General features: G+C 37.3%; 1 protein-coding gene across 1 annotated transcript in view; it reads right to left on the reverse strand.

The window, feature by feature from the left end:
• Window positions 1-879: 879 nt before the first annotated feature.
• LOC140196495 (uncharacterized) overlaps window positions 880-27,931 on the reverse strand; it is a 45,575-nt gene continuing 18,523 nt past the window's right edge. The window contains exons 2-10 of the mRNA XM_072255807.1: window positions 21,059-23,552; window positions 17,432-17,537; window positions 16,854-16,923; window positions 13,041-13,164; window positions 11,905-12,036; window positions 11,057-11,146; window positions 10,275-10,418; window positions 9,852-10,036; window positions 880-5,651 (exon numbers count right to left, since the gene is read on the reverse strand). Of these exons, the coding sequence (XP_072111908.1) occupies window positions 5,519-5,651; window positions 9,852-10,036; window positions 10,275-10,418; window positions 11,057-11,146; window positions 11,905-12,036; window positions 13,041-13,164; window positions 16,854-16,923; window positions 17,432-17,537; window positions 21,059-23,552 (3,478 nt within the window). The 3' untranslated portion in view covers window positions 880-5,518. The remainder of the gene's footprint in view (window positions 5,652-9,851; window positions 10,037-10,274; window positions 10,419-11,056; window positions 11,147-11,904; window positions 12,037-13,040; window positions 13,165-16,853; window positions 16,924-17,431; window positions 17,538-21,058; window positions 23,553-27,931) is intronic.

Genomic DNA, 27,931 nt, shown 5'->3' on the forward strand with positions numbered 1-27,931 from the left:
TAATGGATGGGTTACAAGGGGGAGGAGGGGCATTAGCATAAGTTTGAGAAGTCAATGTTCATGCCATCGGGTTGGAGGCTACCCGGACGGAATAGAAGGTGTTTTTCCTCCAACCTGAGTGTGGCTTCATCTTTACAGTAGAGGAGGCCATGGATAGACATATCAGGTTGGAGGAACACCACCTTGTATTCTGTCTGGGTAGCCTCCAACCTGATGGCATGAACATTGACTTCTCTAACTTCTGCTAATGCCCCACCTCCCCCTCGTACCCCATCCATTATTTATATACACATTCTCTCTCTCTCTCTCCTTTTTCTCCCTCTGACTATACCCCTTGGCCATCTGGGTTCTTCCCCCCCCCCCCTTTTCCTTCTCCCTGGGCCTCCTGTCCCATGATCCTCTCACATCCCCTTTGCCAATCACCTGTCCAAGCTCTTGGCTCCATCTCTCCCCCTTCCTGTCTTCTCCTATCATTTTGGATCTCCCCCTCCCCCTCTCAAATCTCTTACTAGCTCTTCCTTCAGCTAGTCCTGACGAAGGCTCTTGGCCCGAAATGTCGACTGTACCTCTTCCTAGAGATGCTGCCCAGCCTGCTGCGTTCACCAGCAACTTTGATGTGTGTTACTTGAATTTCCAGCATCTGCAGAATTCCTCGTGTTTGCAGATGGAATATGCCAGGAAGTGTACAGTTGCAAGAAAAACATTGTGAACCCTTTGCAATTACCTGGTTTTCTACATTCATTACTCATAAAATGTGGTCTGATCTTCATCCAAGTCATAATAATAGACAAACACAATCTGCCTGAACTAATAACACACAAACAATTGCACTTTTCATGTCTTTATTGAATACATTGCTTAATCATTCATAGTCCAGACTGGAAAAAGTATGTGAATTCTTGTATTTAATAACTGGTAGAACCTTCTTTAGCAACAATAACCTCCACCACACATTTCCTGTAGTTACTGATTAGACTTGCACAATGGTGAGGAAGAATTTTAGACCATTCCCGTATGTAAAACTGTTTCAGTTCATCAATATTTCTGGCATACGTTGCATGAACAGGCCTCTTCAGGTCATGCCACAGTACCTCAATTGGGTTAGGGTTTGGACTCTGACTTGATCATTGGCTTGTCGCATCATCCAACTTCTATTAAGCTTCATGTGATGGACTGCTACCCTGACATACTCCTGTAAAATGCCTTGATACAATTTTGAATTCATTGTTCCCTCAATAATTGCTAGCAGTCCAAGTCCTGAGGCAGCAAAGCAGCCCCAAACCATAATGCTCTTTCCTCCATGCATCACAATTTAGATGTTGGCGTGCAGTGACCTTTATCCTGAAACATAGCGATGTGCTCTTCTACCAACCCAACATTGTCCCAGAACAATTGTGGAACATCTAGGTGCTCTTTTGCAAACCTGAAATGTGTAGCAATGCTTTTTTTGGAGCAGTGGTTTCCTCCATAGTGTCCTTCCATGAGCACCATTCTTGTTCAGTGTTTTTCTTATAGTGAACGTATGAATGGAGACTTTAGCAAGCTCTAGAGATTTTTGCAGATCTTTTGCGGTTACCCTTGGGTTCTTTTTCACCTCCTTCAGCATTACACGTTGTGCTCCGGGTGTGATCTTTGCAGAGTAGCAACAGTACTGGATTTCCTACATTTGCAGATAATTTCTCTTATTGTGGACTGATGAACACTCAGATCTTTGGAAATACTTTTGTGGCCTTTCCCAGCTTCATGCATCTCTACAATTCTTCTTCTAAGGTCCCCTGAAAGTTGTTTTGGTCAAGGCATGGTGCACATAGAGATTTTTCTTGAGAAGAGCAGGCTGTCAGTAACCTAACTTTGTCTCTTTAAAAATCAGGCAGGGCACCTCTACAGCCCACACTTCCCATCTCATCGACTGGAACAGTTAACTCCAAATAGCATTTTTTTTTAAAGGCGGCCTTAGGGTTCACATACTTTATTGAACCTGGACTGCGATTGTTTAAATGGCGTATTCAGTATTAATAGGTACAATTGTTTAAGATACCCGTAGAACAGATTTAATCAATTATAATTAGAGTTCATGAAAAATGGCAACTTAATATCTTAAGCTACACAACAAAATCCAAACTCATCACTTCTGGTACAAAAGATTCAAGTCATGGAATGAGTTACTCGTCTTTTCAGTCAGCATGGATAACAGAAGCATTGCGTATGTTGCTATTTTCATATTTAGAATGATGGGGGGGGCAAAAAAAGAGATGGACAAGCAACTGTTACCTTTAGGTTTCAGCTGGTTTTCATAGATGCCAAAATCTGGTTTTAGACAACATACTTTGAGGCGATGTATAATTTGGAAAGACAGGAAATCCTATTACTCAAAAGAAATTTAGTTCTAGTTTTATTTATTTTTTTAAAATGGTTTACTTGCTTTATCAGAACTAATTCAACTAAACATCACTTAGCCCTCCAACAATCAAACTTATTGTACAAAGTAATTTGTAATTTATAGTCCAGAACATTTTCCCAATTACATTGCACGGTAAGTCTTCCAAATGGGATATATTAATAGTCTCCCACTTGGAAAAAAAAGACCAGATCTATGATCAAATTACAAGATAATACTCACCATGAAAATAATGCACACAAAGATTACTATTAAGTAAAACATAAGAATTCCAAATTTTCACATTTGGAATGCAAAAACTAGTTCTACAAAAGATACAAAAGTCAATGTATTAATTAAAATAAAGTGTGGGCATCTTATTTGCAAAGTTTGTCAAGTATTACTGTATGTCCACACATTCACATTTGTGCATTGTTCTGTAAAATCATGGTTTCTCAAAATCATTAAGCAATCATTTAAATGCAACCAAGTCTGCTCATATGGATTTAATTATGAACAATTCAGAATTAATATACAAGCAAAAGGTTAATTTTAACCAGTTGTATTTGGTCCATTTAAAATTTAGTGCAAATAGAGTCAGAGTGAATAACAGCAGCACATTTACAATTTTAGTCTTCTCCCAGTTAAAGCAAATCAAAACTGGTATGTGCACATTTATCGTTAAGATTCATACCATATGCCTGAGTTGCAGAGAGCCATTTTATAGTTTGGAAGCAATGTTGATAACTCAGTCATGAACAGTCCCAAACTTGGCTGTGAAAGGATGACATTGGCATGGGGCTAGCAACATTGTGCCATAAAAATCCAGTGTGACAAACGCCAACAGAAGCTCCAAAAACCTCATCCTTTAGAGAGGAAGAATCTTTGCCTAGAAGATGTATAGATGGGCAGCACCTGGCCTTGAAATACTTGTTTAGGACAGAGGACTACGGCAAGCTGCTGTCAGCGGCAAATGCCTCAGTAGGTGTGATGGGCTTAAGAACCAGCAGCAATGCTGATAACAGCACACATCCTCAGGCAACATGGCATTCGCCAGTATTTAACTGTAATATTAAAAACAAAATGCACCATTATGGTACAAATCCAATTACCACTTTGGGAACAGCCAAATACTAGAAAATAATGCACAAGGGGATAGTGAGATGTTAAAATTACATCTTCCAGATCCTACCAATTTTCTACATTGCAACATGACAATTTTATAACTATTTACAAGTAATTGTTATCAGAGATAAATAATAATTTTTCTGAACTCCAGTGCATGAACAGAACACTGGGCTGAAATTCTGCCCTATACATTCTGCAGTTGTTGCTAAATGGAATTCACTGCATCTTTTGATTTTTTTATGCTGTGAATAGTTTAAGTACTTTTAATTTAAAAAGTAACCAATATTAAAAACATTTAGCAATAAAATATTACCTGCATTCCAAGTTTTATACACACACAACTAACTTCCACTTCAATACCATCCCATTAAAAAACAAATCAAACTACAAGCCACTTACCAAAACAATATTTTTAATTTAATACCTTAGTCATAACCAGTTAATAAAAAACATTTAAATTTTAGGCAAAAGAACATTTCACTTCATATCCCCATATGACCCAGGCTGAGAAAACATAAACAGTCCAGGAGTCATCAATATCTTGGAATTCTGCAGATTAAAGCAATGTACATTACTATGGCTCAATCAACTCATAGCACAATACCAACTAATACTCAGCATCAGTATGAACACTGCTGAAAAGGTTTTAAGATGTATTCAAAAAGTAGCAAGCTCATCAGACCCGGGAATACAAAAATCAAACAAATCATACAACAATCCTCAATTTTGCTCCTCATGGGAGAAAAGGTTTTAGGTTTTCAGTTTTGGACTTTAAGCTAACAAGTGATCTCAACATGTATAAGAAGCAAATTAATCAGGCTCAGTTGTTGACATGTGAGATCTCTTGTTGATTTGTTAAAGTATAAATTAACTTCAAATATTTGTTTCAGGGCTGTCTAGTTCTTGTAAAGGTTATTCATAATTCAATTTATTGAACTCAGAAAAATCAAGAAACAGGTTGAATTTTTAAAGGCAATGGTAAGTAGTGTGGAAATCTTAAATAAAATTCGCTACAGTATTTACCATGCAAGCTGGTAACAACTTTTGAATCCATGTTTATATTGTCAGGAATAGTGTGCTTACTGATCCTTGTAATGTACTGATCTGCTCTTAAGTTTTAAAATAAAGCTGTAATTTTCTAGAACTACCCTATTTAAACAGGTTAAAACCATTGCATTCAATCTGAAATTGTGACCTACAGTGAAAAAGGCACAGTTATTAAATTTATATAAGCTACTCTTAAGGTAAAGTTAACAAACCTTTTGAAAACCAAGAGTCATCATTAATACAGGTGTCAACTGTAATCTTGGACACCAAATATTGCAGTGGTTTAACGTTAATATTAAATGAGGTATTACATTTTGTACTGACAACTGTATATTCCCAGAGCAAAATTAAAAACAATGACAATTTTGTTTTTAAACAGTTCAATAACATATGCAACTGATCAGACAACCTCAAGATGTTTAGTCTTTAGTATGGTAGCCTGATATCCCTGAAACAGAAACTAGGAAATTTACAGGCACCTTTCACAATAATTCAGATATCATATTCAAAGCTGCTTGCTCACTGTACAGTATATACATAGACCAAGCTGCTTGTCTTTTATACAGACCAAGAAGGCCACAGAGCAGATTTAGAAAACTCAGTTTCTCAGTTTTAGAGCATATTTACAGAAGTTTAATGTTTTTTTTATGTAAAACATCGAAGTATCCGTGAGCATGACTGAACTAAATAATGGTGCATGCTTTTCTGGGAAAAAAAAACTATTTTGACTTTAAAATACAAATCAAGATCAAACACTACTGCATCCATTCCAGTTTTTTAACTATATTATCAACCACTTGGTTGTCATCAGTCCTGAGCTCACAATAATAAAAAAGCAGTACAGTTCCTACTATCCAGCCCCTGAAACTATGTGTCAATTTATGAAGGTTCATGTACAATTATACAAATTGTCTAAGGCTGTATGAAAAAAGATCTTCACTGGTAGTTGAGAGGTTTCTTGTGAGGTTAACTGACAAAGTTGTACACCAGGAATCTGGGTGTTCCACAATATTGGGTTGCAAAGAGTTTACCATCCGGAGTAGGATCTGAGAACGCAATCTCGTCTTTGCTCAAATAGGAGCCATATACAAAATTACTCCTGCAAAATAATAAATTCATGATTTACAGATAAATACATCACAAGTGTTAACAAGCCAAGTTAAAGGAACAAAAATAATTACATGACATCCTAAATGTTTTTGGGTTCAGTTACACAGAGAAGTTTTCAGTGAATTTCTTTTTCCCCCTTCCTCCAGGAAAAAATAAACTTCAGCAAGGTGACCTTTCTGCAGCATAAGTATGTCCTTCAAACAATCTAATTGGATGTTTGCAATGCAAGTTGAATACGTTTCATTCAAATACAATTAATTAAATAAAGCAATGAAGCAAATGATTCTAAAGTACTTCTGTAAGATTCTAAATCACTTGGGAATGTCCATTTGATTGTAAAACTTAACCCCAATTAGTTAAAACCTACTAATTCTTTGAAGGTTATTAGTTTAAAAAAGTCATTTTATCCCCAACAGAACATTACATGTGTAGTATATGCCATTCTACTCAAGACTTTGTTTTGAAATTGAACAAAATAGCAACATTAAGAGGAAGAATATGAGCAAAACACTAAATGCACATATCTAAGAAACAAATTAACACAGCACCTCCTCAGTAGCAAAAAATATGACTATCTTTGGGGCATTGATTGCGTGGAGAGCCAAAGGCTTTTTCCCAGGACTGAAGTGGCTAACATGAGGGGGCATAGCTTTAAGGTGCTTGGAAATAGGTACAAGGGGGACGTCAGGGGTAAGTTTTTCCCACACACTCAGCGTGCTGAGTATGTGGAACGCAGTGCCGGTGGCTGCAGAAGCGGATACAATAGGGTCTTTTAAGAGCCACATGGAGCTTAGAAAAATAGAGCGCTATGCACTAGGGAAATTCTAGGCAGTCTCCAGAGTAAGTTACATGGTCAGCGCAAGTTGTGGGCCGAAGGGCCTTTAATATGCTGTAAATTTCTATGTTCTATGTTTATTCATTGCTCAAGACCTGGGCATGCCAGGAAGGCCAGCTTTAATGCACATCCCTATTTGCCCTGGAGAAGATGCAAGATACTTTTTCAATTGCTGTTGTGCTTTAGGCGAAGAAACTCCCAAGGATTGATTAGGTAGGGAATTCCAGGATTTAGACTCAAAGTATGGTGTTATTTGTCCAACTCACAATGGTGTACATCCTGGAACATATCTGCAGGTGGCAGTGTTCCATATTCCTTGCTGGTAGAAACTACAAGTTTGATAGAATAATCAAGATAATACATTGCATTTTGTAGACAGTACACAGAGTCGTAACTGTGCATAGGTGGTGGAGGGGGTGAGTCTTCAGGGTGATTGACAAAGTATCAATCAAGATTAAAATGTGGAGCAGAGTGACTGGGAAATGGTGGTCACTTGCAAAGTGGAGAAAAATGAGAATAAATGCACCCAGTTGATCAGCTATTTGGAAAACTTTTTTTTATTTAAGTTTGTAGGGAGAGTAGTTTCAGTGCCATTTCACATAGTCAGAATTTAAGATTTTTTTAAAAGAAAAATCCAGTCAGTGAAAGGCAGCTCTGACAGAATTAGACGTTTAGGTTTAGAGGACCGGTTTTGCCTTATGCATAACATTCTCACCAGCAAATAACCATTCAATTAACCAGAAAATAAACTTCAGAAGACTACTCAAATTTGCTTGTTTCCATGTGGCACAGTTCAGTTCTTGCAGTTTAATCAAATCAATTCTGAGGAATACAATGATATATAATGGGACTCGTAGATTATAGCTGCACACAACTAAGATATTACATTTGGAAAACTTAGTGGCTACTTTATTAGGAACCTCCTGCACCTATTAAAATGGCCACTGAGTGTATGTTTGTGGTCTCCTGCTGCTGAAAGCCCATCTACTTCAAGGTTCGATGTGTTGTGCGTTCAGAGATGCTCTTCTGCACACCACCATTGTAACACATGGTTATTGGAGTTGCTGACAGCTTGAACCAGTCTGGCCATTCTCCTCTGCCCTCACTCATTAACAAGGTGCTTTCACCCACAGAACTGCTGCTCACTGGATATTTTTTGTTTTCACGCCACTCTCTATAAACTGTAGTAACTGTTGTGCATAAAAATCCTAGGATATCAACAGCTTATGAGTTATTCAAACTACTCCGTCCGGCAACAACACTCATTCCACAGTCAAAGTCACTTAGATCACATTTCTTCACCGTTCTGATGTTTGGTCTGCACAACAAATGAACCACAACCATGTCTCCATGCTTTTATGCACTGAGGTACTGCCACATGATTGGCTGATTAGAAATTTACATTAATGAGGTACACAGACATAGCTAATAAAGTAGCCACTAATTGTATATCTGTAGGGTTGTTCGTCCATCGTTGACGTCAAAGAGGACCTCGACACCATAATGATGGTGTCGAGACTAGCGCGTGATTTGGATTTAAGTGAGGGAGAGTTATGTAGGGTATATGTTACTGAACCACCACTGAGAAAAGTATTAACTACAGGCAGAGAATTATGTAGCAGTACATCCTGAAAATGGAATCATCAGTAGAGATAGAGGTCAAAGTCACTAACAAATGCCAGAATGGGAGAAGTCATTGTGTGGAAAGAAGTATAAAGCTCTACTGAACACAGGTGCTAACTTGGGTTTATCAGCAGACCTAGACCTGTAACAATAAACAGCAAATTTGATGTGTCAGAGAATCAGAATGCATGGGAATGATGAGAATTCAAATGGGGCCTTGGTATAAGCGATGCAATAAGAAGGGAATTGCTCCATGTGAAGTGTTCAAGAATTTACTGGACTGATCCCATGTTAAGTGGAAAAACATTTGCAAGGGCACTCAAATAATGGAACAGTTTCTTCCACATTGCCATCAGTAATCCCACTACCTATTCAATACTCCCAATGGCACGCACCGCATAAAGCCTCTGACAACCAAGTCCAGCTCCTGGCCTTCACGTATGGCTTAGCTACTAAAGCCAGCAGAACCATTTCTACTGATAGGACAACAGGCAAAGGCAGGTTACTGATGCCATAAAACCAGTCACTTCAAGCAAATAGGGCTCAGCAGCATTGGTTGGCAGCTTATCTAGAAGGAAAACTCTAATCTCAAACCTCCGCTACCTTGCGACTACAGCCACTCATGGGGGACACTTCAGGAGTAAAACCAGAGGGAAGTATCTGGAACTGGAGTTCCTAAGGCAATCCTACATTGAGTTCAACTCTGACTGGCAACTTCTACGACACCGCTGGTATCAAAGTTCACCAGTCTCTGCTGTTTCTGTGAGTTCATCAGATGTGTGGGGAGGGGGAACTTGCTACATGGGCAACAGCTTGCTCTCCACATCGTACTGCCCAGGCTTGCGTATCTAGACAGCTAGGTCTAACATACATGTTTGACCCTGACCGAAAGAGGCTCATTCATTCAATGTACTATAGTCCATTATGTATCGCAACATACTGCTGCCACAAAACAAACATATTTCACGATATAGGCCAGTGATTTTAAACCTGATCCTAGACAATATGTTGTGCAAGTTAGTTTACCCTCTCATGCTATCAGAAGCCTTGACATCCAGCATTCCACCCAAACTTTAGCTTGTAGTAATCAAAGGGTTCAAGATTAATAGCAACAAATTATGCTTACTATCCTGATATCTGGAGACAAGGACTACAGGAAATGAGTTCCCAATTCTCATTTTTGCCGTCAGGAGACACCCTAACCAGCAAGAAGAGAATGAGAAAAAGTGAAGATACACTGAGGAAGAGCAGCTAGATCTTCAAATTCTCAAAGAGGGGTAACAAATAGTTATAAAGGTAGGAAGGACGCGGTTGGGGGGGGGGTATACATAGGTTTTGTTGCATTAAGTTTGGTGTCATTAAGTGACACAAAACCTATTCCACAAAAATGGGGCCAAAAGAACTTACATATTCCAAATCAGATGCAGATCTTAAAATATCTATAAAATAGTGCTTCAACTCAAAAATTTACATTTATTAAATTGTACATCTAAACACAAGATTTTGAAATCACGGGTACACATGACTAATTATCCAAAGTGCTAAACGGAACATGGCAGTATTGTGGATGCTGGAATGATGACTTGAAAGAAAAAAAAATCAGTGCATTGTTCATCATTTATCACTTTTACTTAAGAAACAATACAAATTGTTGAGATAAAAATCATCAAATGTGTACATTTTAAAAATACACTAAATACACACACACACACGTACAAGTTTGTCCTTTACCTAAGGCAGTCGGTCATTCTTGTAGCAATTGCCTTTCGTCGCATCATACTGAAGACCCAAACCCTACTTATTCCACAAATTGCAGGTTCTGGGTTGGTTGAACAGCACCATGCTCGCTGACGTTCAAGCATAATTGCATCATTTGGTGACTGTTGAGTAGCTTTATCTTCTATAACCCTGAAGCCCTACGTGGGTAAAACAGTAAAATCAATTAATTTTCAGTAATTTAAAGTATCTGAACAGAGTCAATTAAATTATTCACTGGGTGCAAACTAGAGGGTTCAGGAAAAAAATTAAAACATAAGTATTAATACAAGTTGTGTTGGAATTAAACTCTGTATTGGTTTTATACATGCTACAATCAAGGTACAAATTCAACACTTACAGTTCTGCGGCTTTTAAGCAAAGTTAGAAATTACAAACCCGCTGTATGTGTTCTGCAATTAAACAGCCAACTATTTTCCGATCATTAGAAATGAAGAGAAGAGTTTTTGTTCTGGATGGACACTTAAGTTCTGCCTGCTGAAACCCGAGGTCATTATCAACCATCTCTCGAATTTCCTCAACCTGTCATGAATATATTAATCTTAATAAACCAATTACTGAATTCACCCTTCAATTATTCCACCTAAACATTAAAATAACATTACATCTTTTCAATAGTCCTCGGTTTACACACATCTTAAAAGCAACAAGCATGTCAGATTCCATTCAGATATAATAAAATAAAAGCAAGGCACTAAAACAGAAAATACAGGGTACAGAGGTTCAGCTTGCCTTTGACCAAGACAAACATGTTAGCTGCTAAGTAATTCTGGCATTCGATTTCTTGCTAAATGATTTATGGTGAAAAATTTAATTGCCATCTCAAAGCACAAGAAAAACCTCAGGCAGCATTAAATAATCCCACTTTTATTTGTTTTGATGCAGCATTTAGATCATTGTGGACAACGATCTTCAGGGCATTTTACCCAATGTTACTAACTCCATTTTTCTTAAGATTTTGGTATATTGTGCTGCTAGGGGATACACAATATTTTAAATATTAAAAAATGGAATAATCATGCCTATGCCATTTGCAATCAAACTGAAATCATTTAATAGGAAGCAACATTTCAGACAATCCCAAGATCTTGATAAACTTCTAAGAATCAATTCAAACCGAAGTACAGAAACAGAACTAAATGAATAAAAAACAAGATTACCTTTTTAAGGGCATATTTTGGATCATCAGGAAGAACCATTATTATTTTACCATCAGGATATTCACCTAAAATTCTCTCCTTCTTCCAACCCTAGGTTAAAAGTATACATTTAGAAGTGATTTTATGACTTGTACTATAATTTTTCTAATAAGACTATAATAGCCAGCAATATAATCAGATAAAATAATGCTTCCAATAAATTTTAGTTTTGATGCAGGATCCAAATTATTACACACAAGGATTTCAGGATATGTTATTCAATGCCACTAATTTCAATTTATGTCAGGTTTACTGGATACTGTGGCCTAGTAAAACAATATTTAGTTTCCTAATAGACAGAATTGTAATTTAACAAAAGGGCCTTTTTTCCCCTGGTTAAGAGCTTTCACAATAGAACAATGGCCTAATTTCAGAATTCAGAATGTGAATTAAATCTGCTCATCCTGTAACACCAATCCCTGACATATGGGAATGAAGATAAATTTTTGGACAGGAATTGAAAAGAAGAGAAAGATCAGAAAGGCATTCAGCAGGTTGATACCACAGGCAACCTTGCTACTATCCAAGAAGCAGTACTTACATTACTTTGAAAAATGCATGAGTCACCTTCTCCTGTGGAGTAATAAATATTATAGCTTGAATAGGATGCAAAAAACTAATGGAGTGAAGGTAGTTTGGGGGGGGGGAACACCCAAAGGGAGGTACTATTGGGAGGAAAAGTTCATCTATGCTTTTTTTTTTTAAAAGCCTATATGTCACATGTAGGGAATATTTCTGAATGGTCAACTGATTGTATTGCATTGCATAAATACACATCCAGTTTATGCTGCAATGCTCTATTATCTTACCACATATTTTACAGCACTAATAAAGTGTTTATGAAACTTAAAGTGCTGAGCTTCATCTTCTGGGATAGAAGCTGCATAAAGCATTCCACATGTAGTGCAAGAAATTGCTCCAATCCTTTTCTGCCCAGAATCCTAGAAATAAACATATTCAGATTCACATCCATTAACTTATGCATAAAATTTGTTAAAATTTCAAATGTCTAATTTACTATTCTTATTTCTTTCTGATTTCTATGTACTAATTAACAGAAAAAATATTACAAAGTGTAATTAAGTTCTTATTTACCCAAGTAGCAATCTGAATTAACACCAGTCAATTTCTCAATCTCCCAATGCTTTTCCCTTCAAAAATCTTATTTTATCCAATTGAAAGAGAAAGGAAGCATTGATGCAGTTTGCAAAAATTAATGGAAGATACCATAACGTTTTCAGGAAACAAATTCCTCTCATCCATTTGCTTTCCTCTCAATCATCTCTACATATCAAGAACTGCTTAATCCTATGGCAATTTGTTAAATCCAGAAGACACTCAGGTTATTTCACGGCATTTTATGCCAGACTGATTACTAATTTATAGACAAGAAAATACATAACTACTGTAATACTTCTATAATCTGCCACCCATAAATCCAGATAGCTTGGCATTTGTACTTTGACATTTGCACTCTGCAATCATTGATATTCCACATCCTCCTCCAATCCCAGCACTCGCTTTAAACTCAGCTGGTTTTGTTGGACACTCTCCCTTGAAACTTCACAAATTTCCAGAAATATTACTTTGTAACATCTTTTTAAAAACTGAATCAAGGGTATTGAATAATAGCCCACAAAAATCTGTTGGTCCAACATCAAAAGTTCCAAGTTTGCTAGAAAAATTGTTTCATTGTATTCATATGAAATTCAAACACAGGCATTTGTTTACCAACTTGTAAAGCCACTTTTGCCATATTGAATGTCTCTTAACAGCACTGACAATAATGATACAGATTACATTTTCAGTGGTGGCCCTTTTAAAGTATTGCAATTTTTCAACCTTAAGATGACTGTTCAGATTGAACAGCTTAAAGCAAGTCAACTCAGAAATAAGGCTTACAACTAGTATTGATTTCTTATATTGATTTCAGATCTGCACTTACAAGGATTGTTTGTTGAAGCCCACCTCCATCTGCATTGTCTGATAGTTTGGCCTCTTTTTGTACAGAAAATTCAAGGGGAATTGTTGTGTTCTTCGCTATGGTTAGCTGATTAGACAAAGATACACTTTGAAAGAATAAAAGTTGACACATTGTTTGTTAAAAGATATAAACAAATTTCTCAAACCGCACTTTCTAGTCTACTATTTACATTTAGACAAAGTTGACTAACAACACTAATAATTAATATTTACTGTGTTCAGAAATATGAATCTTCTCAATATCAGTGTGATGGCAAGGAAAAGCCCTTAGGTTAATAAAAAAAAATCAGTGCGATGGCAAGGAAAAGCCATTAGGTTAATAAAAAAAAACATATACTGAGTAGCAAGTGATGAGGGTACATGGATTCATATTAATTTACAATTTTTAAATTTTACTTATCTTGCAGCAGTTGAAAAAACAAAAATTCAAAAAAAATTACAGAAATCTCGATGACTGAAGAATTTGGGGAAAATAATAGTGTGAAAAGGGCCTTGTTATGGTCCATAAATGATTTGTGTTCTATTCTGTAGTTGTAGTAGTCATCATGCATTACCTCAGACATCAGGAGTGAATGATCCTGGGCACTTGAAGTTGCAATGAAGAGCAACTTCATGGTTTTCTTAGTTGTCCAGTTTAGTTAAATCGGCCAATCTCATAATCGAATCTGTCATTCGTATGAACATTTTTTCTTGTATGGTCAATCAACTGCCCAATGAAATCATATGCCAAGAATCAATTCCAAATCATGTTTCAACCCAGTAGAAGATCAGATTAACCAGAGGTGGCAGTATTGAGGAAAACAGAAGAATGTGTAGCCTAGCTTCATAAACTGAAGATCAATAGAACTCAACTAAGTGCATCATGTTTGGGACAGATTGGATATATGTTCTGATAAAACACTGTTGTGCTACATTCAAGATTGTTTAATATCATTTTCTGTATACGACTGTAAGGAGAAATGAAATAATTGCTACTCCGGATATGCGGCACCACGAAAATAACCAGAAAAGAACATAATAATAATAAAATACACAAAAAATATAAATACAAAACCGTAAGATATAGCAGAAGTAGGCCACTTGGCCCGTCCAGTCTGCTCTGCGTTTTGATCATAGTTGATTCATTTCATTCTGAGCCCCAGTCTCCTGGCTTCTCCTTGTATCCCTTCATGCCCTGAAATATACCCAATGACTTGGCCTCCGCAACTGCCTGTGACAATGAATTCTCCAAATTCACCACTCTTGGCTGAAGAAATTCCTCATTTCCATCCTAAATGGTGGTCCCTTATTCTGACTCCACCAGAATAGGCAACATCCTCTCCACAACCAGAAAATGCTCCCTTTACTTCCATTCTGCCTCTTGACAATCAGCCAAAGCTCTATCCATGCTAGTATCTTTCCTGTAATCCCATGGGCTCTTAACCTGTTAAACAGCCTCACGTGTGGCATCTTGTCAAAATCCTTCTGTAAGGACACAACTTCCACTGATTCTCCTTTTGTCCATCTTGCTTGTTACTTCAAAGAATGCCAACAGATTTGTCAGGCAAGATTTTCCCTCAATTTACCATGCTGATTTCAACCTATTTTATGTTGTGCCCCCAAGTACCCCAAAACCACAACCTTAACAATAGAGTCTAATGTCTTCCGAACCACTGAGGTCAGACTACTGGCCTATAATTTCCTTTCTTCTGCATGTCATCCTTCTTAAACAGCAGAGTAACTTTTGCAATTTTCCAGTACTCCAGAACCACGCCAGAATCTAGTGACTCTAGAAAGATTGTTACTAATGCCTCTTCAGCCACTCTTTCAGAACACTGGGGTGTAGACCATCTGGTCCAGGTGATTTATTTACCTTCAGACCTTTCAGTTTCCCCAAGAATCTTCTCCCTAGTAATGGTAACTTCACTCACCTCTACCCCTGACACTCAAACTTCCGGCGTACTGCTAGTGTCTTCCACGGTGAAGACTGATGCAAAATACTTATTCAGTTCATCCACCATTTCCTACTCCCCCATTACTACCTCTCCAGCATCATTTTCCAGTGGTCCAATATCCATTCTTTCCTCTCTTTTACTCTTTATATACCTGAAGAAACTTTTGGTATCTTTTTTGGTATTATTCTCTAGCTTACCTTGGTATTCATCTTTTTCCTCTATGATTTTTTTTATTGAACTTTTTCATTATTAAGATCTTCCCAATCCTCCAATTTCCCACTAATTTTTGCTCTATTACATGTCCTCTCTTTGGTTTTTACGTTAGGTTTGACTGCCCTTGACAGCCACACTTGCAACATTCTGCCTTTAAAATACTACTTATTCTCTGGGATGCATTTATCCTGCACCCTTTGAAATGCATTTTCTATCTCCCATTGTAATTTGTAAAATATATAAGATAGCTTATATGCATAGATTGATTGTACGTCCAAAAAATGATGCTAAGTGTACATTAGGTGACTGATGAGAAATAATAAAGTAGTAGTGGAGTTAGTGGGTGGAGATGTTAGAAGTCTTACTGCTTGGAGAAAGTAATGGCTTTTGAATCTGGTGGTCCTGTTGTGATTGTTATGTAGCCTCCTCCCAGATGGGAGTGGAACAAACAGCCCATGAGCAGTGTGTGGGATCCTTCATGATGTTACTGGCCCTTCTCCAGCATCTTTCTGTATACATGTTCTTGATGATGGGTAGACTATCTAGACTATCTCATGTTTCCATTCTTCTTGATCTGTTTTTAACTTCAAATAATCAATAGTATACAATTGTTACATGAATAGCAATAGTCAACAAGATCTTCCAGTTTAAGATGGCACTACCAAAGGTATGCATAAACTTACTGAGGCAAGAAATTTGACTAAAAACGTTACTAATAACATCTTTTCTGAAGAAAATTGTGCTAAACTACCACCACAATGAAGCAGCAAGCAGAGGCAAAACTGATTTAAAGGATGAACCGTGCTGGTGCACTGCAAAGCCGAAGCACAATATGTTCAAGACATGGTCACAGACAGAGTTACTATTGCTGTTGGAGACAGAGTTGGAGTAAGCGATTTGGAGAGGAGTCGATGAGGAAGAGTTTTGATGCCCCCGTCCACTTAAGATTGCTTCAAGCACTGAGCAGATTTGGTGAGATTAAGAACGGTTTCAGACTAGGCGGCCCAAGTGTTGTCCTATACCAGGGGCCGGGTCCTAGAACAAGGCACTACCTGATGCTTAGACAATTTAAATGCTGGCCCAGAAAGACTACAAAACCTGATGGCTGGGACCGGAGGCGAGGGTCAGTCAGGCTGATTTTGCTTGCTCTTCCACGATGTTCATTCATCTCTTGGCGGTGAACTACTCCAGATGCTGTACTACTGAGACTTGAGCCTACTCTGGCTGCTCCAGGGAGTGGATCTTAGTACTTGCTTCTATTGTCTGCATGACTTTTTTTTCAGTTCTCTGCACAGTGGTTTTGATCTTTCTTTTTCTTAACAAATTGGGTTCTTCGGGTTTCTTGCTTTTGTGGCTGCCTGTATGCAGATAAATCTCAAGGTGTATAACTTATACACTCTTTGATAATAAATGTACTTTGAATCATGAAAACTGGGCAACCAATTTTGAGCTGCTCTTAACAGGCTGTGTGGGTATAATTAGTGCACCCTCCTGTAGAAGTAAAGCAATTATCCACGAGCAACCTTATTGCTTATTATACATAAGCAAACTACATATTAGATTTTCCCTAAGATGTATTATTCATGTAAATTATGCCCACGTAGCTATTCTAAAACCATGACAAATACCTTTCATTATTCACTTCCGAGGAATCTGGATTACTGAAGAGAGTCCGTACAGTTTCCTTCAGCAATGACCCTACAATTTTATTGAACAAGACAAAAATAACATTTGAACTGCCAACAAGTATTGTTAATTATATGAACATTAGACAAACTGAACATATTATATCCAATTGGCTCATAAAGTTCAAACAGATTCAAATCAATAAAAATGTAAAAGTACACCATCTTAAAGTGCCTACTCAATTTATATCTTGACATAGAAATAGCAGCTTTGATTACACTGGTGGAAATGAAACATTCGAGTAGGATTTCTTTGGCTGATAGGGTACATGAGAACTGGAGAGGAGATAATAAGTATGAATGGAAAAGTTGGTGGGGATCAGAATTTGAATCTGATAGAGGCACGAATTCTGATGCCTGAAGCATTATGTGAATGAGTTTTGTAAATTGCATTCCAGTTTCTATGAACAATGTTCGAAGTACAAATTAAATGTAACTAACATTCACTCATATAGCAGACCAAAAACAGGTCCATGAACATTATCTTTCTTGATATACAATAATAATTTATTCAACTGTACCTGACTCACTCTCCACTTGCTCTTTAACAGGTTTTAGCGATAATGTTGTAGAAGTGTATTTTTCTGGACTACATTCAGGACTTGATTCTAAGTGTAATCTAAAACTCTGAAGGAAACAAAAATACCTTAATTGGAGTGCAACAAATTTAAATAATTGAGCATATATTTTACTATGGTCAACTTAGTATAAGTAACATTACCAAGTTCACCATTCTAGAAATCCATGATATATTAAGTTTATACAAATACACAGTAAACTGACCTAGTCAAAGAAACATTTCAAGACAGTACTGGTAACAGTCTGGATTTAAGAGCAAATTACATAAACATTTTTGAACAAAAATATTCATGAAGAAAACTGGAGATTCCTACTCCTCAGTGCTTCTGACAGAATAAACACAGAGGCACCCCAACATGCAGAGTGAACCCCAACGGCTTGTAACATACTTTTGGATACTCAGATTTTCAACTTGGACTAGACCATTTTTGCAACAACAGATTTTCTCAGCACCCAAGACACATTTCTTCATTACACAATGGACCAAAAGTCAACCTCAAATAGAAACCAAGTCGTTCCTCTGGTTCCTTACTGTTCATCCTTTTAATCCAACTGAAAAACTTAAACCATGCCACAATCCTACCCACTGTTCAATACTCACTTTCTCCATTCAACACCAGGGCACACTCTGTCACAATCCAATCCACTAATTTTTCTATCTGACCACAAGATAAGTAATATCCAAAAGTATATACATCAACTTGGACCTCAAAAATATTTTGTTATTAGGCACAATTCTAAAATTACCGAATTTTTCCATTCAGGTATTAATTTCAGTTACTCGGATGAAGTAATGTGTAAACTCGACCGATCTACAACTTTTGTAAAAATCATTTAAACAAACATAACCAAAGGCAAATTTGAAGCTTTGTTCTTATTTAGAAGTGTTTCTCCAAATTGTCTTGTTAATTCTGGATGCTTCTCTTCACGAGAGGGAATCTAAATGAGACTGGAGGTAACCTTTAAAAAAATGGATCTACAGAACTGTGCTTAATTGTCTGCCAGACTTAAATGGAAAAAAAAAGTTGATAAAAGTAACAAACTAAAATTTAAGACTTTGCTCAAGCTTTTTGAGAAAATAATAAATGATGAGGTATCTTGATTGTAATTTATGCAAAAGGAATTCATAACCTTGACCATTTCTCATATTCTTAAAGGCCTAGTTTTCAGTAATTAGAAAAACTTGAAAGGTTTTAACAAAAATAAAGGAACAGATCTATTCAATGTCCTTATTGGTATCACAATAATATGTGCACAACAGGAGTGCAATAAAGCACTTATCAGACAAGTTTGTGAAAAACCTTTACTGTTGAAAACTGCATATTCTTAAATTCCTTTGATTTTGTTTGTTGAATTGAATGTCTAAAAATAAAATCAAAGGCAAAAATATGCAGAACAAACTTATCTGTTGGACTGAGTGCCAAACAGTCATGTGGGGGAAATCTGATCATTATTGTTGTTGTATAGTGCTGGCAAAATTCACCTAGGAAATTTCCTAAGACAATCAGGGCCAATGCCCCTCTTCTGTACTATGAATCACTATGACTTCAAACATTCAGCCAGGTACTTGTTACATATTACCCAGGAAGCTCCAGAAACATCAGAATTTAAGACAATTGTAAGCAGCAGCTCCTGTGAGAAAAACAGAAACCTTTAACTTCCACTGCATGGCTGGTTGCGTTCTTTGCACAAGAGTTAACTCAGACTGATCAACTGCAATGTTTTAAATTAAAAGGTGTACTTACAAGCTTCGCTACCAACAACAACATGAAATGAAGATATACCAGATAAATGCACTGCATACAGAATGACTCTCCTTGCCAAATCATGGTTTTCGCAGGATGTTCACAACGTCACACTGAGGGATTTTACAAACACGTTTGTAATTATATCAGCTGATAAAATGCCTCAATCTTTCTTGGTCCAAGAATATAATTCTGTTATTATAAAAAATGATAAGGATTGGGAAGCTTCTGTTTGATAATTCAGGAAGATGTCCATTTAAAGCCAATTTGTATCATTATGTTGGGAAGCAATGAAATAAGGCTTTACTCAGCAGAGAAGGTGATCATTCATATTAGACCTAAAGAACTCTGCTCAGCGTTAAATGGTTTTACTGGCTTACTGACAATGTAAATATTATTATCTAGAAATAGTATCCCAAAACATTAATACATCTCTCAGGCTGCAGGATAGGTCTAAAAAGTAAACATGCAAGTACTACACTACATCCTTGGCTAATATACATTACGACCATAAAGCTGACAGTGGAGGGATTGGAAACATCCCAGTGACAAATGATCCCTTTCTTTGAGAATGGAACTGTTATTTGAAAATGGTTGTAATGTAAGCATCCAGATGAATGGAAAAATGCTCCTAATAACTTCTTAGTCCCAGAAATAGGCAGCATGATGAAATAGGTTATAAAGCAATTAATAGTTCTCAGGGTCTAAATGCTCTTGCAACCTTATAGGCATTCAACCTTTGATCAGCAATGACCTCTCAAAAAGCTACTGATGGGGGATTTAGAAAGTATGTTAAAAGGAAATGGATAGAAAGAGAATCTTTAAGAACAATATGCTCATTCCCAACCATTGTTCTTCTCTAAAGAATATACTGATATTTATCCTACCACCAATTTTATACTTCAATGGCCCACTTTGTTAATAAAAAGGTCATAAAGTTAAACAAGTTGATTGGTGCACATCCCCATCCTGAATCTGTAATAGTGAAAAGTCGAATGGTTCCATCTTGAAGATTAACTAGCAACACATGTGGAATTTCAAGACATTAGATTATGTACCCCCATGCAAAATTTTAGATAAGAAAACTGGATTGTTAACAGGCAAAATAATTTTTCTTTTAGGTTCACCAGCTGTGGCTAGTTGGCTGTCACAAGGATTAGTGTCAGGTTACCAGCTTTTTATAATCTACAATAATGACTTGGATGACAGGACATATTATTACATAGTCGAAATTTGGTGATAATATACAAAGGAGGAAAAGTGAACTGTGAGGGTATACAGAGTCTGCAAAGGGAAGTTTAAACAAGAAAGTTAGTAGCAGATTAAGTAAATTGAAGTTAATTACACTTGTCAAGAACAGCAAAGCAAAAATTTGTGAGAATTTTTTTTTCAGAGAAAGCTTAGCAAATTACCAACAAAACAAGCAAACCAGAAGATATTTTTCATTGCAACTGTATGGGGTGCAAGAAAAAGTTTTTCTATAATTGAACAGGTGAGACCACACTTGGAGTGTTGCGTACAGTTTTGAATAAGGAATTCTATATAGCAATGAAATACAAGTTGATCTCTAATCTACAACACCCATGAGTTGGATACCGTAGCCTACATGGACCTCAAGTCAATTAAATACAAGTTAAATGGTGACAAGAATGACAGCCCAGCAAGAGTGCACTGTTCTTGCATGAGGAGGTGAACAGCAGGGAGAAAGCCAAATCTAGCTAACATTTGAGCAGAATGGTCACTTGCATTGCAAATCCAAAGTATTGTGAACAACAGCATACAACGTCACTGAAAGAGAACATATTTAAATGAAATACAAAGTACCTCATCTGCTTCAGATTCAGTCTCCACTTTTGACACCTCCATCTCGTCCTCTTTTTCATCACACAATTTCACTAGTTTATCATTTTCAGGTGTACTGTTTTCTGTTGACCTTAGGCCATTATTAAAGTCTTTTCCAACTTCCAAATGAGAAACAGTGGTGTCTGCTTTGTGCTGGTCATGTGCAGTGCCATTTTCTTCTTTGGTCTGTACACATACTCCATTTGACAATTTCTCTTTCTTTATCTTAACTGTTTGAACTACTACTTGTGAAACTGCTTGTTTAACCTGTAAATTTCTTAGTTTGATGGCAGTTAATGTCTTTTGATCCGTTTTAATTTGTTTAATTTTAGTCCAACTGTTCCCTCCTTTCTGTGTAGTATACTTTGAAGCTACAGATTTATGATGCTCAAATGATTTACGTTTTATAGATTTTTGGCCTGAAAACTGGAATCTGTTGAGGCTAGAATAAATAGGTTTTGCTCGCTGTTTTCTCTTAGTATCTTCAGGCGTTCTGCTTTCTGGTTCTTTTGGGATACTTTTATCTTCCATCTTTGTAGACTCCTCTTTCACTGAAAGATCAAGAGTGTCCGAAGCTATCTCTTCTGCAATTTCCTCACACAACTCAAGAATACTTTGTCGCTTACATTTGGCATTATCATCAGTTGGCAGACATGGAATTTCCATTACTGATTTAGGATTAGAGATTGTACTTTTATTTTCTTTATGAACTGTTTGAGGCTGCTTTGAACGTTGTTCTTTAATAGATACATTTATCTTTTTCTTATTTTCTGTACTATTATTTAAAACTTTTTTTTGTTTCTTTTCAGTTGATGTTTCTACTCCAGTTTTTCCTTTCATAGCTTTGACAGTACAATTTGTTGCCTTTGTCAAGTTTTGAACCAGACCTTTCAATTTTGCACTGCTTTCCAATGTTACACATGAAGCTGTTTTTTTGATCTTTGTTTTGGAATGAGAAACAGGCTGACCAGTTTTAATCTGCTCTTGGGAAGATTCTGAAACTACTGAAGTTTTACTATTAGGAATATTTTTTAGTATCCCCTGTTCACTTTTTCTTTCACATGCCATTGGTCCTATACCATTGGAGTCTTGTTTTTTGGCAGTAGTAGTAACTGGAGTTTTTCTCCTAATTTTACGATGTCCTTTTTCTTTAATTTCTGAAGCCTTTTTTGGAGATTTTGTAATGTTCTTTTGCTTAGTTCTTGCAAGCTTACTGTTTACTTTCAGCATTTTTTTCAAAGGACATTTATTCTCAGGACTTTCAGGATACAAGTCACTAAATGTCCTTTTGCGCGTTTTCTTTTGAGTAGGAACCACACTAGATGCACTATCAGTGGAAACAAAAGATCTCGTTGATAAAGATGGGTTCAGATTCAGTCTCTGAGAACACCTGGTCTGTCCTTTATTCAACATTTGCTTAGCCCCAGACTTCAAAGCAGAGTTCACTGCCTGTTGAATGTTCTCTTTTGAATGATTCTGGATCAACTTGGTTTGAGGTCTTGCAGCATCAGCTTCAAACTTATCCTCACTTACAAGGCGATAACGTAATCTCTCCGATCTCACCATCTTTTTTTGTTGAAGATTCTTTACCGACTTTACACTACTTAGTATTTTCTCAGAAATTTTCTTTGAAGAAACATTTTTCCCCACAATACTATTATCTTTAAAAGAGGAAAGTTGTTTAGTATGATTACCCTTGCATGTCACTTTTTTAGCTGTTTTTTTGACAAGTTGCTTCTTGGAGGTTCTCACAGTTACTGACAAAGATTTTGTATCCTTCTTTGCAGGTTTCATTCTAGATACATTCACAGTAGACTTAGATTGAACCTTCACAGTTTTCTCACTCTGATGAGATTTCTTTATGGTGGCTCTTAAAGAGTTTGTCTCACTTTTTTTCGATAATGGTTTACTTATCTTTTGAGGAGCTTTTGTCCGCGAATTGCGTGATGACATTTTTAAACTCTTCTTAGAGCTAGTCTTTTTGGAATTAGGCAAGCTTTTACGTGCAAGTTGTGACTGAGAAGTTCTATTCCTCTGAACTGACTTCTGTGACACCTTCACCGGGATTTGTTTATGCACAATTTTAGCATTATTCTGTTTTTGTGTGGATTTTCTTTTAGCCATTACTTTCTTGGATATTGGAGACAGAATGGATTTCTTCTGGTGTGAAGATTTTAATGATATGCTATTTTTCAATAAATGTTTGGTATATTTCTTCAAAGGAACTACCTTTTCATTGTTCTTAGTGACCTTTGCTTTTTTACCCTTTAGCTTTGTGGTTGACTTTGATGACAATCTGTTCACTTTGACAGCTGTTCTTAGTGATTTTGAAGCTCGCTTATTACTGGATGCCTTGCGTGGTTGAGCAGCTGACTGCTTTGTTAATCTTAGTTGAGGCGATATCACCCTTTCTTCCAAACGTTTCTTTTTGGCTGAAGGTCCACCTCCTGTTGTGCCATTTTTTGTCCGAACTGACCTACCAAATAAATAATGATTCACTCGACATCAATAGTATTTTCAATGATTACCTTATGTGTTAAAAAATAATCAGCTGGACAGCAAAGAGCACTCAATGTTTACTAATAATAATGTCCATATAATAATCACCAGTACTGAACATTTTAGGAAGAGTAGTGGGGAGTAGTAAATGGAGAACGAAAAGTCAACCCTTGTTTTTATTATCCCTGTTCAATTATGATGGACCAATTACTGCCCACACACACCTCTGCATTGCTTTATCATGGAAACAGATTTGCCTGAAATAGTATAATTAAGAACACAATATAATTAACAGAAATAGGCCAACAAGCACTCAAGCATTCATGAATTGCCTCAAAGAAAGGATTTGTTTCAATTCAAATCCCTCAAATCTCAACAATAAAAGAGCAATTAGAATAAACTGATGAAAACACATTTAGTTATACAGCAGCCAAATTAACAAAGTGTTGCATTGCTGTTTTCTAAAATGTGCAACAAATACTTAGATATCAAAGACCATTGTGATTTTACACCAGAAACACACAATAAATTTTAAAACCTTCGTTGATTCATGCCACCCACCCCAAGTTGGCATGAAGCATTTTCATTCACATTGCAATGGCTGAATAGTTATAACCTTACCACAATTTTGTTTTCTGACATGCCTCCAATTGAGCATGACCAAATGTACATTAGCAGGTATCTGTCTCAAGCAAGTACTCATGTTTTGCTGGCAAGGAGGCTTTAATCAACCATTATTATGACTTTAATAAGGCAATTCAGAATCAGAATCAAGTTACACACAAAATGCTGGTGGAACACAGCAGGCCAGACAGCATCTATAGGAAGAAGTTAGTCCTGACGCAGGGTCTCAGCCCGAAACGTCAACTGTGCTTCTTCCTAGAGATGCTGTCTGGCCTGCTGAGTTCCACCAGCATTTTGTGTGTGTTGCTTGAATTTCCAGCATCTGCAGATTTTCTTGTGTCAGAATCAAGTTAAAATAGCTCTTGCATATGTCATTAAATTTGTTTTGTGGCAGCAGTACTCTGAAATACATAATAAAAAAACTACAAGTTCCAATAAAAATATATACAAAAATATTTTTAAGTTAAGTAGAGAAAAAAGAAAGCAAAAATAAAAGTGAGGTAGTGTACATGAATTCATTGTACATCCATTCAAAAAGGCAAGAAACTGTTCCTAAAATGTTAAGTATCTGTCTTCAGGCTCCTACACCTCTCCCTTGATGGTAGCAATGAGAAGAGATGTCCTTTGGAACTTACTGATGGATGCAGAGTGTCAATGCTGTAAATTCACATACAGTATAATAGTACCTTGTTTACTGCATTGGACACATTCCCAAGAACAAAAATGCCAGTAGAATCAAAACTAATAAGGATCATTGTAGCATAATGGGTAAAGGGGATCATGACCAAGAAACTGGCAGGCCAAGGCAATTGCTTAGTGCTGAGATATGTGGTTTTGGTCAGAGATGGGTATGTACACAGGCCAGCAAAGTTCAAAGTACATTTATTATCAATGTATACTACATATACAATGTACCACCTTGAATCAGCCTGTATACGCCACACCAAAAACATCCTGTACCTTCAAGACTTCAGTTCACACTGCAAAAATGTGTGTGTTTTGGAGGCTGAACTCCAAAAGGGAAGTTACAGTCTACTGATTGCAGTAACCATTTTCCAGAAAAAATTATTAATAATTAGTGGTTTCATTTGCTGCCAGTAAGTCATCGCTGTGTTTCACTAGTGCCGTCTTAAACCAGACACATTGATGCACACCTTCAGTACCTACATCGTATGCTGACAGGCCTCTCAGATGCTACAGTTGCTATCATCAACACTTTGGACTTGACAGAAGGTGCTCTTTCCCTTTCTCTACCATCAATGCTGCCCTCACCTTCATCTCCATTTCCAGGACATTGCACTCACTCCATTTTCCCGTTGCCATAACATGGATAGAGCTTCCCTCGTCCTTACCTACCACCCCACAAGCCTCCACATCCAGCATATCATTCTCTGTACTTTGTCATCTCCAATGAGATCTTACCACTAAGCACATCTTTCCTTCTCCACCCACTCTTTGCTTTCTACAGAGATTCCTTACATGATTCCTTAGTCCACTCCTGTCACCACCCAACTTCTCATTTCACTTCTCCATTCCCCCCCCACCACTTCCCCCTCACATGGTTCCACCTATCATTTGCCAGCTTGTACTCCTGCCCCACCTCTTATTCTGACTTCTTCCCCTTTCCTTTCCAGCCTCAGCCTGAAACACCAACTGTTTTATTCCCCTCTATAAATGCTGCCTCACCAGCTGAGTTACTGCTCTAGATTTCCAGCATCTGCAGAATCTCTTTTATTTATGCTTTCCCTCTCTTTGTATGGCTGCACAACTTTCCCCAACTTAAAACAATTCTCAATGGTTCCAAACTCAATAGCCAGAGATGACCATTTAGCTTATTACCTTATTTTGCTTTACTCAGTATTATTTATTTACTTTTTATTTATTATTGGCACAATTTGTCCCTTTGCAGATTGGATGTTTGTCAGTCTTTGTTAAGTGTATTTTTTCATAAACTATTGCATTTCTTTATTTTCCTGGAAATGCCTATGAGGTGTGACGAGAGTACACATAGATTAAGATGTTAACTGTCCTGTGCTGGCATCAGTGGGATCAGCAGTTGGTCTGCCATCTGTCTTCAGGAGAAAGAGAGATAAGGAAAACAATGGAGCAGCATTTGGAGATGTTAATGAAGGGACAGAAGGAGTGCTGTCAAGATCGGCTCCCCTTTGAACCTGAACTGTTTGAAGTGATGGACAGGCGATACCCCAGCAGGGGGATAAAAAGGGACAGGTTCGCTAAGGCAAGACACACGCAACACCACAAGGTAGCGAGACCCTGGAAGCGGTGCGCCTCCCACAAGTCGGTGGGAGTTTTGGAGGGCTGGTCGCGGGACCAAGCCATAGACGCACAGGGTGGAAAGGTACGATCGGCGGGAACCTGGTGTGTGTCCGCCCTTGCCTGGGTGCCAGGTTCACCGCAGAGAAACGATCGTATCTGGAAACGGAGGGGTCACGGTCAGTGACCTCAGAAGACATCACAAAGGGCTCGCCCGAAAGCTGACTGCGAAGAATATCGAAGGTCTGTGTGGAAGCCGTTTGAATATTCATTCGTCTTTGCTCTCTCTCTCCTTCCCCCTCACTGTCCATCGCCACGGCAGTGATTACTGTGAACTGAACTGAACTGAACTTTGCATCACTTTGAAACTGGTCAGTTACCCCTAGATGACGATAGAGCTTGATTGATCCTGTTATCCTAATTCTGTATACATATGTGTTTATCATTGCTGAACTGTTGCATTTATTATCCTTTTGATTAGAGTACTGTGTTCCTTGTTTCTTTAATAAAACTTTCTTAGTTCTAGTAATCCAGACTCCAACTGAGTGATCCATTTCTGCTGGTTTGGCAACCCAGTTACGGGGTACGTAACATAAGAAACGCACCTTAAGATAGCATATGGTAACATATACACCACACTTTGATTACTTTTCTAAGAATTATGCATTGTTAGTACGGAGGAGAAAGTAAAGGGACTTCAAAGTTATCAACCAACAGCGAGTGGGTAAAAATGTGGCAAGTGGATTATAATATAACTTCAGTGTATAAAAGTGAAAAGCAGAGCATTTGTCAAAAGGTGCAAAAATTAGGTACAGCTGACCTAAAAGGACCTGAGTGTACTTGTCACAATTACGATTAACACACAAGTGCAGCAAGCTACTGTAAGGGCTGTTGACCTTAATTGGAGGAGTAAGGAAGTATTATTTCAATTGTACAGAGCCCTGGCAGGACTGCATCTGTGGAGTATTGTTTTGATCTTCTGACCCAAAATGTTGCACAGGCAACACAGGTTTCCCTCCTGATTACTGTTCTTAAACTGATTTTTTCTGTCAAGTCAGAAATACCCATTTTCTATAGCTACCCATATTTCGTCCTCCATACACTTCCCAGAATTATTTTATTTTGTTGGATATTTTCTATATTCATCCTCACACAACCCACAGTTAAACTCATGCATACATTTGATAATGAATTATCATAAAACATTATTAGAGTTTTAAATATCTGTAAGAAATTTAAGGGAGAATTTGTTAAGTCAGATTTCTGAAGGTCAGATTCAGTTCAAGCACTTTCTCGAACGGTTCTAGGGATGCTGGGTTTGCCATGAGCAGAGTTTAAGTAGATCAAGAATGAGTATTTTAGTTTAGAAGAAAGATTTTATAAGGACTTGATAGCCTAGATTAGGGAGCATGCTTCCAAATGCTGAAGGGTCTAAAACTCGGGGCACAGTTTGAGAAC

The sequence above is a fragment of the Mobula birostris genome, chromosome 1 (assembly GCF_030028105.1).
Source record: "Mobula birostris isolate sMobBir1 chromosome 1, sMobBir1.hap1, whole genome shotgun sequence".
NCBI lineage: Eukaryota > Metazoa > Chordata > Chondrichthyes > Myliobatiformes > Myliobatidae > Mobula > Mobula birostris.